Source organism: Haplochromis burtoni, unplaced genomic scaffold (genome assembly GCF_018398535.1).
Source record: "Haplochromis burtoni strain Fernald_Lab_line unplaced genomic scaffold, NCSU_Asbu1 Contig_4, whole genome shotgun sequence".
Classification (NCBI taxonomy): Eukaryota; Metazoa; Chordata; class Actinopteri; order Cichliformes; family Cichlidae; genus Haplochromis; species Haplochromis burtoni.
In genome coordinates, this window is record NW_024582365.1 from 5,637,368 (window position 1) to 5,650,596 (window position 13,229).

The following is a 13,229-nucleotide window of genomic DNA, read 5'->3' on the forward strand; positions in this document are numbered from 1 at the left end:
ACACAGACACACACACAGACACACAGACACACACACACACACACACACACACACACACACACACACACACAGACACACAGACACACACACACACACTCAACACACAACACACAGACACACACACACACAACACACAGACACAGCACACACACACACACACACACACACACACACACACACACACACACACACACACACACACACACACACACACACACACACACACACACACACCTACTTTTCTACAGTAAGACACTCAAAAATATTGCTGTCTGATTCTTTTAAGATCAGTGGGTAAAAATCATTAGTGTTCTTCACTCATGACAGTGTTATCCCCCAACCATCTCGTCTATCCTCCCTGCTTTGTCACAACCTCTGCTTCGGTCTCCGTCTCTGAGTGTTGTCCGAGCTGTGCAGTCAGGAAGGGGTTGAAGAAGAAGTCAAAACCGAACTGGAGGGCATTCTGGGCCGTACGCCTCCAGTCATGTTCAATCTTGTACTGTCTGCGGCTGGGAAGGCGGGCGTCGCCGCATGACATGCAGTGAATGGCTTTCAGTTCAAACACAGGCCATTTGGAGCCTAAACGCCCCTCCAGTATGGTACTGAACTCCACCAGGCTGCCAGTGTTTAAGTGTAAAAGCACAGACTTGAACTCGTTACTAGCCCGCAGTACTATGTCCTTAGTGGCGTCTTCATCCTCGATGATCGTCCCATTCCTGGATTTCCTCTCGAGCGGCATGCCCATTGTAACTTCAAACTTGTATCGGTCAAACCGTTTGATGTGACATTCGTGCTTTGCCAGTTTTTTAAGTTTACACAGAGGATCTTCAGGAGGAGGAGCTGGGGCGGGCAGAGGCTGGGGCTCAGCAGTCGCATTCTTCAAGTCATCACACAGAGGATATGGCTCACCGTACAGGCACCGCATCCAGTTCCCTACAAATACAGGCAGCAGGTTGATAACCGACTGCGGCCCGTTCTCAATGTCGGTCACACGGACATATTTGAATCGTCCCGTCCATGTGACACGATGTCCTTCCAGATGAGAGCAGAGAATCTGGGTTTGGGCCATGTTGGACTCCTTCCAGGCCAAAGGGCCGCAAAGGTTGCTGTACTCAGGCCACGTCAGGGTGGAGTTGTACACCTTCATGCCCTCAGACCTGTAGACGTACATCCAGCAGAAGAGCACCACAGCACTGAGCCAAACCAGGATGAGCTTGACAACACTGCTCCGCGACAAAGACCGAAACACCTTGATGGGGTTGAGGCTGAAGCGAGTCCAAAGCCTCAGCACCACCGGCACAAAGCAAACAGTCAGCGTGACCACCATCTTGGTGACCTCCAGGGTGAGAAACCACTGCACTAACTGGATGATGAGCATCGCAGCCATACCCAGTGAAAGTATAGGAAGGGCAAACAGGAAGAGGAAGTAGCCCACACATGTGCGGATGAGTCCTATTGCCGAGGCATTATTAAGGAACACCAAGCAAAGCTCGCACCAAGTGAAGCAAACCAAGTAGGGCACCAAGCACAGATAGGTGCCCTTAAAGCCTCTCAGCTGGGCCATACGGAAGAGGAGATAGACAAGGTGTCCATACAGCAGACATGGCATCCCCAGGTTTAATGCCATGATATCTCCAAGAGGCACAGTGATGAAAGTCTTCCCGAACATTCGGAGGAACCACAGGGACTCCGGGAAGAATTGAGTGAGGGAGCATGCTCCAGAGAGGACCTCTGTGACGAGGGCTTTACGAGCGAAGAGCTGAGCTGAGGCATGAAGGCTGAGGAAGGCGGTAATGGTGAAAAAAAGAGCAACAGCAGCCAGTTCTGAGCAGGGGATCCAGGATTTATCAGCTACAGGGAAGGAGAAAACCACAAAGACCACCGAGAGCAGGAAGTACCTGATAAAGCAAAAAAAAGTAATTGTTCTCCTGCAGAAACAGTTCAATTCTTCTTTATGGTAATATTAAAGGAAGAAAAGATCAAATTGAAGCTAATCTTTACATTATTAAACTACTGGAAACTGAGTGATGTGGACTTACAGATAAGGCTCCAAGTGCGTCCATCCAAAGTTGGTCTCAGCCTGCTCCAGGTCGAGACCAGGTTCAAACTGAGCAAGCAGGTCTGTCAGAGCCTGGAAATGTTCCCACGCTTTAGAATTCTGTAGAAAAAAATGTTTTGTTTTAATAAAACAAAGGTACTATATTATCAGAAATCAATAAATACGTCTAGTACGTCGTGACAAACCTGAAATACACGCAGTGTGCAGATGACCATGGAGAAGAACGAGAGGTAGAAAACCAGCAGGGGGATGATGAAGATGAAGAACTCGATTGTGAGGTTGGAGATGATAAAGAAGAATATAAGTGCGTTAACGTGGTGGGTGGGGATCAGGGCGCTGAGCCACTGCATGCCCGCTCGTGACGCCCAGTCGATAAGATGCTCTTTTATCTCGAGAAGGGCGTACAGAGGAAACTTCAGCAGCTGGGAAAAAAAACAAGGAAGACAGAATCAGTACGTCGCAGAGATGGAATCAGACAAACAAAATTTTTAAAAATTGAATGACTAAAAAACTTTTTCTGGTGATGTTAAAACGGCTGCCTTGATAAAACAAACCTATGAAACCCACTTCTCACAGGGACTTGAAGGCTATTTAATGTGTTTCTTTGGGGAAATTTTATTTTATTTTTTTAGAAATACGGTGGAAAAAGAGAAGGTGCAGATCTAGTTAATGAGATGATCCTGAGAAAATCAGTTTAGTTTAGACCTGAACACTTAAAACTAGCTATACAACTGATGCTTCCCCCCCTCCCCCTTTTTTGATGAAGCTATTAATTATTATTCATAATCTGGTCCAAAAGAAGCCAGGAATACTCCCCGAAAAAACAAAAACAAAAAAAAAAAAAAGAAGTTCACGGGAAATCTGAAGTCCCAAAAAACATTATCATTTGTGACTGGTTAAAATTTTCAGTGCACTGCAACTTTTAATGTTCATTCAGTGAGTGTATTTGAATTATTTCTGGCTGTTAAATTAAGGATCATATCAACTGACGACTACACAGGTGAAGCTTTGGCTGCACACCTGGTCGTGCTTCAGGTGAATTTATGTCAGGTGAACATTCACATCCTGACTGATGAAGCTTCACTTGAGCTGTTATTATGTGTAATAAACCAGCTTCCAACTGAATATTAACACAAAGGAATGGAAAATGATTTAGAAATATAATTAGATGGTTGATTTTCTTCCACAAAGGCTAATAGTGAAAGAATGAAAACATAGCAGGACCGAAACTGATTAAGTTGCAGAATTTCTTTCACTTTTTCACAGATTTACTAAACTCAAGACAAGCAGAGCGTGAAAAGAAGATGACAAAGGCAGACCACTACCCCCCAAACCACCTTTTGATGCAGGGGCAGTTCATCTGGATTTTTCACTACTATTTCATCATCGTCATCATCATCATCTCCTCCTGCAGCAGCCATAACTGGTGAGGGTGCAATACCCTGGGCGTACTTCTTGGTCATCTCAACAAAGTCATCAAGACCCACATGGGAACTGGCTGCAAAGAAATACAGAAGAAATATTACTACTTTTATTTTACTCTGACAGGTCTGTAGGACACTTTGGGCTTGAGGAAATGACAAATTGTGCATGTTTAATCCCATTAGAAGACACATTTCAGACCACACATACCCTCACTGGTGACCATAGTCTCCAAGACTCTCCTCTGTTTCTTAGCAGACCTGTTTAGGGGACCAGGGGAAACTGGTGTGTCTGCAGAGGGTAGAAAGTATAATTTAAAAAAATGAATGCCTTCAAAATGTAAATGATTTGAAATACAGTGTTATTCCTCTCGGACCCGGCTCTGTGTTAACATGTTCAACGTTCTCTAGCATCTCAGAAACGGGCACCGACTTCTTCCTCTCTGGGTTTAACTTCCAGTACATGAGCAGAGCTGCCTTCCTCACTCCTCTCTCAAAACGAGTCTCTGTACACAACTTCTTCACCTCCTCAAAGTTTTCCAGTGTGATGCCTGAAGAACAAATGAGGATGAATGCACAGACGAACGTTAGCTCAATCATGCTCCAGTTTCACACTGGTTCCATTCTTCTAAAAGCTGTGCACTAAGAGTAGCAGTCATACCTTTCCTGGAGGCCAAACACTGCTGCAGCAGTCTGACCGCATCCTTGCGGCCCTGTTTAGCAGCCTGGACGAGCCAAGTGACCGCTGTGCAGTTGTTCAGTTCTTCATCGCTTTCTTCTGCCAATGCCAGGAAGTAGGCCCATCTGTGCAGACACACACAGACTTTTAGACTTGCAACACAAGCATTACTGTGACTTAGTGACCTGTCCGTCCTATCAGCATGTCACTCTAAAATAAAATGTATAATTACTTAGCTCATATGCTCTGTCATCACCATATGGCGACTACAGTCCACAGTGTCTGCAGTATGATCATTGCCACTAACCTTAGTCTGTGCTTTGGCATCACCTGACTTTGCTCTCTCCTCCAAATCCTCAAAGCTGACCTCCTCCTCTGGCTCCTCTGAAACAGAAAATACATTTTCAAAATCCATCAGTAGATTTTAGGGCTCTTTCAAATCTTTCCACCTTGGACACCTACTAAGGTAACCCTTGTTTTTCTTTTTTTTGAAATCATTGTTTTCTGTGGTATTTCTAGCCCGCTTCCAGAGCACTGGGTGTGCATCAGAGGCCAGTTAGGGTGATATCTGCTTGTACAGCTTACTGGGGCTGGCCTTGGAAAAACTAAGAACCTATTTAGCTGAAGTTCTGTTAGTTGTGTTAATAAGGCTGAGCAAAACATGCCAGTGACTTTAACACCACTTCAGTGGTTTTATTTTCCTAAAGTTTTTTTTTTTATTTATTTATTTTTAACTCAAAATCATATAGAAAGATGCATTTNTCCAGGGAACCGAAGTCATACCAACTTCCAGTTTGTCTTACAAAAAACCTCCCTGCTGTACTCTATGTGATCATTTCAGGGACACAGCTTTGAAAGTGAGCACAGCTGTCCCACACAGGGTGCTGTTTAAACCTTCTGTTAGAGAGCAACAGCCAATCAGAGGATGGTGGCCTTAAAGGTAAGAGAGATAAAATAATTTGGTTCAGGCAGTGGATGAACTTTGAACTCTAATTCACGCAGAGCTAACCAAGAAAAGTCCAAGAATAAACATATGGAGCTTGATATTATGCCCACTTAAAAAAAAAATTAAAAAAAAACCAAAACCCAGCTATTTAATATATTAGGTTTTCTTTGGTTTTTTCAAAGGAGCAACTACTCCTTATTACTCTACATTTTTAAATACTCTGCAGATGTTCCCAACAAACAAAAATAGAAACAATACACCAGCTCAGTGGGGCAATCTGTGACATCAGTGATCCCAGAGCATGAGCATGAGTCACATCCTTCCAGAAACAGCTTTGGCCTTGACAAGACCTGATAATACCACAGAGCCCTCTTGGTTTAATTATCATCTTCCTTTGGCTAATGATTTCTGCTACTCTTAAATCCCAGTTCTCCAAAGGAACAGGATCTCACACCGAAAATGTGTCCGCTTCCCGTAAAGTAAGCGGTCATATTTGTTCTGTTTAAAACTAACAGCAGGAAAAACAGATGTGGAAACACTTTTCCGTCATGCGGGCTGTAAGTGATACTGGTGAGTGAAGGTGTGGTCTGCCTGTGCCTGCGGATCTCAAGAAGCAGAAGAAAATGTGAAGCATCCAGTAACTTACACTGGTAAAGCCACGTACACTTTAACCATCTGCCTGAGCTCTAAAATAACTGTTTATTTAGCACAGCAAACAGCTGCTGCTCATTCTCCTGGTGTGCAAACACTTCCACAGTGGTGCAGTCCATCTCCCTGTTTTACTTTCAGTACATTCAGAACTTTAAGACACTTAATTATATTATTTTAGACAGTTAAAGAAACTGGAAAGTGTTTACTTATGAAATGACTGAGCAGGTAAGCTAAATATATAAATCACTGCAAAGGGTTAAAAAGATAAAAAGTGCTATTCCCCTTCAACCAAAAGACGTCTTACTTGCATACCATATTTGTTTAGTTTAAAAAAAACACATGTGAAACCATCTTTTCTCTTCAGGTCAGCAAAAAGGGAGAGGCTGCTTTACATGCTGAGGTAAATGTCTGTGGTCATGGAAACACTGCACTGCACATACACAGTAACCTGGGAGTGTTGGCTGCACTGATTCCTGAAGAAGTGCAAAGTGAAGGTCGAAGGTCAGTTTTGATTCTCACCTTGCTCTGGTGTGGGAGGAGTCTGTGAAATTGTTGCAGGACCGCCAGCAGCTGATGATCCAGTCATGGGATTCCCCGTAGACGCGGCGTTTAGCTGAGATCTGCCCCCCTGGGAGAGGCTCCTGATTGGTTGCCGAAGAGGCGAGGTTGTCGGTGTGGAAAGGGAGGAAGAGCGGTAAAGAGGATTTGGAGAAGTCCGAGGGGAGGCAGTAGAGGGAGAAGATGAGGGTGTTGCTGGAGGTGTTGGCATTGTGAGTTTAGGATTTGGCCAGTTTGAATTTGTCGTAGTTGAGTTGACAGATGAGCTGCGAGAAGAAGGTCCGGGTCTCAGGGTGGTAGGAGACGAAGGGTCCAGTTTGGAGGCGGATGAACTGGCAGTTAGTGAAGGATCCATGGCTGAAATTACATCATATTTTTTAATCAATTAGGAATGTTTTGGGGAACAAATACAATCCCAGTGATTTATGAAAAATTATGAACAAAACATTACTGTGGTAATACTGGTAATGCTGCAGTGTGTGAAAAACAGCAATGCATATATAGTATGAAGCACATGTTCAAGGACAAGCAGCTAACAGAGTGCACCTGTTGCAAAGTAACAGGTGTTTTGAAAGGTTGTGTTCCCTCATCATCACATGAGTGAGATTTTACAGGGGGGGAAACAATCAAACAACCAGTCACAGCCGATGGCTGTCTTCCTTGAGCCTGGTTTTTGCCACTGTCACCAAGTGCTTACTCATAGGGGGCCATGTGATTGTTGTGGTTTCTTCCCATTTTCAATATTCTAGTGTCTTTACAATATAATATACCGTGTCTTGGTATGACTGTTGTTGTGAATTACTGCTATATAAATAAAAATGAACTGAATGCAGTATGTACCAAATATTCATGAGGAATTTTTAAATTGGATTTTTAGTGTGTTTGGTTTTTGTTTGTTTTTTTAAGTGTGGAGGGGTGTGCTTGATCTCCCAAAGTGTTTAGGAAGGTGGTATGTCAACCACATGAATACCACTACCAAAACTTCTCAGAATTTATAACAAGACTTTCAATTGTCTTCAGTAAACCTCTCATAGGTTTTAATATTGTGCATAACTGATGTAAAATGTGTCATTTGATTACTATAAAAGAAAAGCTGCTTTCATACTACAGACGAAACCAACAGATCTCAGCCACGTAGCTCAGACTCAGGCAGATTTCCAAAACAAATGTAATATTTACCTCTGTTATCCTAGAAAGCTCCTTTCCTTTTACTAATTAAGGCCAAATAATCCCACACACAATTTTGTTCAGATGTGTGCTACGAAGTCTATAGTCTATTTTAGATATTATTAACCGAGCCCTGGGTAGCTATATTGAGAAGGTGACATCCTTAAAGTGCAATGACTGCAAATCAAGTGTCCTGGTGCCCCTCTTGGATAAGCAGGACAGGGCTCCGATGACAATAACTTTGCCGATAAAGGGGACTTCCAAACTAAATTTAGCACTCTTAATAAACGTTAGCGGCAAAAAGAACGCTATATACACACACACAATGCCATTTCTATATATAGGGCTACTGCATTTGATATTAAAAAGACAGCAGCAATTGGATGTGGCAGGAGGCGTTAGCTGAAATAACCGGTGCTTTAGGAGCTAACGCTAACGAGCGCTGACATTCAACACTTCTAATGTCGGCTTACCTTTCCCGTGACAACACCAGTTTAATTAAACCCTCCAGATTAAATTGCTTCTCCGTTTGTTCACTATTTAGAGTCCCAACTCATTCTTCCATCCCCCCCTGAAATCCGCACGTCCTCTGTTTTTGTGGTCAAACTCCAAACACACACGACGCGCCGGAAAGTCTGTCAGCTGCTCCACTCCACGTCCACGCCTACTTTTCATTCTGCGCAAGGTGATTGGAAAGCGCCGAAAGCTTGTTTTTATTGATTAGGATTTGATTGGCTGCAGTGGCAGGAAGTTCAAATAACCCTAAAGTCAAGAGAAATCAACTGTCGAACGACTAATATATCGAGAACATTTGTTAGAATTCATTTAGCATGAGGACAGAAAAAAATGAGTTCAACGGACTACGTCTAACAACGAGTTACTATTTTAGAGCTCGAGGTTCCTTTAAATTCTCCTATTTGTTTTTATGAGTCGTTTATCGATGTATATTTTTTATGCTCGCAAAAACGCAATATTGATTTTGTACCAACAGATGGCAACACAAAACTAAACTAAACTTAGCTATAGTCATAATTAAATGTATGGGTTTTGATAATTGAAGTGGATTTGTTTTGTTGAAAAATTATTAGAAAAGAAATGTGCTTTTCTTTAGTATTTATTTAAATACTTTTATTCTAAGTAGAAACATAATCCTTCCCCTGCTCTTTCTCCATATAGCAAAGATTAAATCCTTTGTTTATTATGTATCACTATTATGATATGATAAAGAATGATGCTGTAATAAGGGAAAGATGCAAAGCTAGGACTGTCAAATTGATTGTGGAAATTTACAAAAATAGTGTAATTTACTGTAAGTCAAATTTAAGAAATACCAGTGTAAGGTGTTACGCCAAACAATTAAGCAATCAGGTTTACTTTAGAGTCTTTCTCCCACAAGCATGTGTAATAATTTTATCCAGACTCCACAGATTAAGATCCACACATAGAGTGCAGACAAGTTAAAGCTATTTACAGGGTAACATAATAGATTTTTTAAAAAGTGTGACAGCATGCCACTAAATATATGAATGGAATGGAATAAACATCTTGCAGGTTTCATTCTGTGAAAAATAATTTGTTGATTGAGATCAGACTATAAGATCTGCAAGAGTCTCAGTAACAGACAAGAAAAGGAAAACATTCAGTTCAGACTATGCTCGGAGGAAGGGCACTTAGTAAAAAGAAAGGAAGGAAGGAGTGCAGACAATTAAAGGAGTTTAAAGATATTGGGACTCGGGGGGGAAAGAGTGAGATTAAAGTTCAAGTGTAGAAAGTTCAAGAGTAGATAGCACACTGTGGGAAAAGATGGAAATGAGGGCAGTAATTGCTTAACTGCAATTGCACTAAAGCAGTTATGTAAATGGTTCTCGATTAGTAGATTAACACAATCCAGTTGAGAGGATAATCAGGACCCTTACAGTGCTTTTGGTCTCTCACATGTATGCACACCTGCAATCTGCATACATCAGGAAATCTGTCTTTTAAATGGGCTTAGACACACATGCACTCAGAGATGTGTCTCTCCTAAACTAAGCAAATCAGCTCTGAATAGTTATTTGTATTATTTAGCTTGTTATGAGTCCAGATCTTTTGATTATGCAAATCCCCTTTGCAGATTTGTCAGGACTGCACTGCCCGTGCCTGAGACGGTCACAGTCAACAGTTGTGGGTTTTTAAAATGTGGTAATTACTGAGGTAATTGAACACTGAAACAGGCTGTTCTTAATAACTCCAGTCTGCTTGCTTTCTCTCTCACTTTCAGTGTATACCCTCCAGGAAGTAATGACTACTCAAGACTCAAGCAATGGAGACTCCCCATCATGTTTTCTGTCTGGTAAACTTTCTCATGCAGCTGCAGTGATTGGAAACGGTTACATGACACAACATGGCACTGAGAGATTTTGTCCAGGATGCACTTGAATCGCCTCCTCTGTCTCTAGGTAACAGGTCTCTGTATGTAAAATAGAAGCTTCGCCTACAGAGTCCCCCTGTAAACCCAATATCTCTCACAGGAAGAGAGATCTGAGAAGGAGGAGGAGGAGATGAGGTATGGTCTGTAACCATAGCAACCAGAAGGGTTATATGAGAACGGACACTGACTGGAGTGAAGGTGAGTATTTCTAACTCAAATGCAGCCCAGTCACTGTTTTGACCTTTGAAGTTGCTCTCTGTAGAGAAATGGGCTGCTGTACTGGGTGCACTGCATCCAGCTGATACTTTGGTCAAATACAAGACCCAAGGAACATTTTTGTAAAGCACATAGTCTTTACGTAGCATTTGTTGATAAGAAATATATAAAAGACATCACAGGCAAGCAACATGTTGTCCTGCAATCCGCTTTACATTGAGGATTGAAAGGAAGTAATCCAACTCTCATACAGGGCCACTGTCTAAATATCTTGAAACATGAACCACTTGGATTAATATAACTCCAAAAAGTCTCAACGTGCTTAAATCACTGGAAATTCCAACAGGCTTTTTAAATATGGAAAACTCAACTCCTTCCCATGGGTTAATTCTCAGCTTCAGGCAGAACTCACATATTGATCTGGCAGTTTTGAGCCTTGAGAGAAACAAGGGTGGAGGAAAACACAAGCACTTACACAATGACGGCAGAAATAATTGCATGGAAACAAGCTTTAGTTGTAACTGTTTAGATCTTGGTTGTTGATCTTGATATTACGTGCTTTGTCTCAATAGATGAAAACGCCACAATACTGGTACAGAATTTAATGTGATTTTAGATGCAGTAATTCACAGTGCATAGCATAAATACAAGCTCTAAAGTAAGATTTCTATCTTAATATCAGAGGTTCAATTACAAACTGAAAAGCTATGCAACACATTGTTTAAACTTTTTTCCACCCCAAAAACGATGCTAATACAACACAATAACTGCTGTGGCTGACTCACACTCCCCGTGATGTGGCTATAATGGCACACTGTATTTCTTGAGCTTTTAAATACTAGAGCTTTCTAGTGGAACATCTGAGTGCTTTTGAAAGCAGTTTTTCCATTAAACATATTGTATTTTGGCTAAATGGTCAATGTAGAGAAAAATCTCCTTTACTTTCTTTGAAAGTGCTTTAACAGGTGAAAATGCCTTAAAGACCGATGAAGTCATTCATTCATAATCTGAATGAAGGTTTTGGAAATAGACATGGAACATCAGGCTCTGATTTTTAGTGACTAACAGCAGTGAGTCATGCCTGGGAATCCTAATTACCTTCATATGAAAGTGTTACGTCAGCATGAGCACTGGAGGCTCGAGTTTACATTGTGTTAAATAGGTCAGTTTAGTGGATGGCTGCAGACATGGACTAAAAGGTGAATGTTTCACCAGTCATGTGACTGCCTGTGTGTTTTCATAAAATCCTGCATAAACAACTAAGTAGTTTGATATATTCCTCATCTGATTCTTAGGGCTCCCCTGAATACTAAGAGCCATCTCTAAAAGTTTAATCTGCACACAGTCATGAATATGTTAAGCTTATTATGGACAGCTCTCAGGGATATGCCAAGAAGCTAAGATGATTATGTTAAGTTAATAAAAGCGGTGACTCCCCACTTTACCATGTTTCTCATAACCAGACAAAAGAAATGTAAATAAGCTGATTTAACATTTAGTTAGTTTAAAAACTAACTAGAGAAAACCTTTACATTTGTGGCAGTGCAGTTTGTCTTCTAGTCAAGGCACAAGACCAGCTTACAGTGTGTTTTTAACCTTAATCTACCATCACTTTAACACTTTAATTATCACCAATTATATCACCCATATATAATAACACCTCAAATTGGTCCTTTATCTGAGGGTGAGAACTCACAAGACCTAATCACAAGGTTAGATTGACGTCAAAAGGAAAAGTTTCCTTTATCCTGTTTCTGTGAACTCTACTCCTGTTGTTTTTTCAGAGTGGGCACTGTACAAAAACAGACTAAAAAAATATAATGCTGGCTAAAAAAAAAAAAAGTACCTCAGGCAAATCAATTCACAGAAACAATCGTTACAGTTCTCTCACATTTGCACCGTGAGACAATGCTTCACCAAAATAAAACCAAACACACAATTATTTCAATATTTTTTGTTGCTGTTTCTTTGATCTTAATCACTCCATCTGTGTGTCTGCTGGCCTGAGCAGGAGCATGACAGCAGTGCAGCCTAATACCTCAAACTCACCTTATCTGCTTTGCCTGCATTATCTCACTCTAAAATGTCCTGTACATGCAAATATGATCCGTGACAGCTCGGAATAGGTCACGACACAGGCAAAGACTAATGTACACAATTAAAACTCCTTACGGACTGTGTGTTTTGCCTCTTCCACTTCCTGTGCCTTGAAATAATGGGCCGCATATGTTGCTGCCACAGAAAACTGTGAGCATGCATGTATGTGGCCCTGCTGGTGAATGGCAGACAGGCAGGCACAGTGTGGAGAGGCAGAGACAGGCAGCTGTGCGTAAGTAATACAGTCTCTAGAAACTGGGTCACACTCACGCCACTGTCATAATATCAGAGTATTTCACCTACTTTTGTGATCTGACAAGTCATATTGTCCTAGAATAAAAGAAATATACCCATACACACATGTAATTACATCATTTAGAGCATCACAGTAACACTATTGAACACACTGAGGTTGTATGATAAGGTTATTTAGTTCATACAATGAAGCACGGTAAGAAGCACAGTAGGTTTTAAATGAAATATACTGAAAATTATCAACACCATCAAATTTATAATTAATAATTAACACAATACAAAACAAGCACAAAAGACGATTCAGAGGCATCAATAAAACACTTAAACTGATTGCAAAAGGATTTTGGGGGTCATAAGGTGAAATGATGAAAGGATATTAATCAGAAACAGTGTGTTAAAAAGTAAGAAAATAAACTTGGAAACACATAAGAAGACAGTAATACTCAACTTTGGCCTTATAAAGATGTAAAGGATAATGAATCTGAAAATATTATTCATTTTTCTATTTTTTAATTGTATTCCTTATTATCTGGCGTAGACTAATGTCCCAATAAGCAAATATTTGAAATGAATTAATTCTGATAACTAATGAAGGGAAAATATCACACACACCCCCGTTGAAAGCTCTTGATAATTCTGTCGTTCACAATACAAAACACAAACACAGGCTCCAATTAAAAACTTTGATATTTGTCTTGGCAGAATTTCAATTTACAAATTAAAAAGTATAAATTAAATTAACCATTAATGCGATACTATAACTTTGCTAA

At 40.9% G+C, this 13,229-nt stretch overlaps 1 protein-coding gene across 1 annotated transcript; it reads right to left on the reverse strand.

Moving 5' to 3' along the window:
- Window positions 1-187: 187 nt before the first annotated feature.
- Window positions 188-8,149, reverse strand: wfs1b (Wolfram syndrome 1b (wolframin)). The gene is made up of 10 exons (XM_042221907.1): window positions 7,955-8,149; window positions 6,276-6,671; window positions 4,467-4,543; window positions 4,142-4,284; window positions 3,858-4,031; window positions 3,692-3,772; window positions 3,397-3,557; window positions 2,245-2,481; window positions 2,040-2,158; window positions 188-1,898 (listed from the first exon to the last, which is right to left on the reverse strand). The coding sequence occupies exons 3-10, from the start codon at window positions 4,484-4,486 to the stop codon at window positions 350-352; spliced, it is 2,484 nt and encodes an 827-aa protein (XP_042077841.1). The 5' UTR covers window positions 4,487-4,543; window positions 6,276-6,671; window positions 7,955-8,149; the 3' UTR covers window positions 188-349.
- Window positions 8,150-13,229: the final 5,080 nt, after the last annotated feature.

Excerpts from the sequence above, each read along its gene's own strand:
- wfs1b (XM_042221907.1), bottom strand. The coding sequence starts at position 4,486 with ATGCCAAAGCACAGACTAAG. Across the intron at positions 4,285-4,466 it reads ATGCCAAAGCACAGACTAAG|ATGGGCCTACTTCCTGGCAT; the intron begins GTTAGTGGCAAT and ends GTGTCTGCACAG. Across the intron at positions 3,558-3,691 it reads GACTATGGTCACCAGTGAGG|CCAGTTCCCATGTGGGTCTT; the intron begins GTATGTGTGGTC and ends ATTTCTTTGCAG.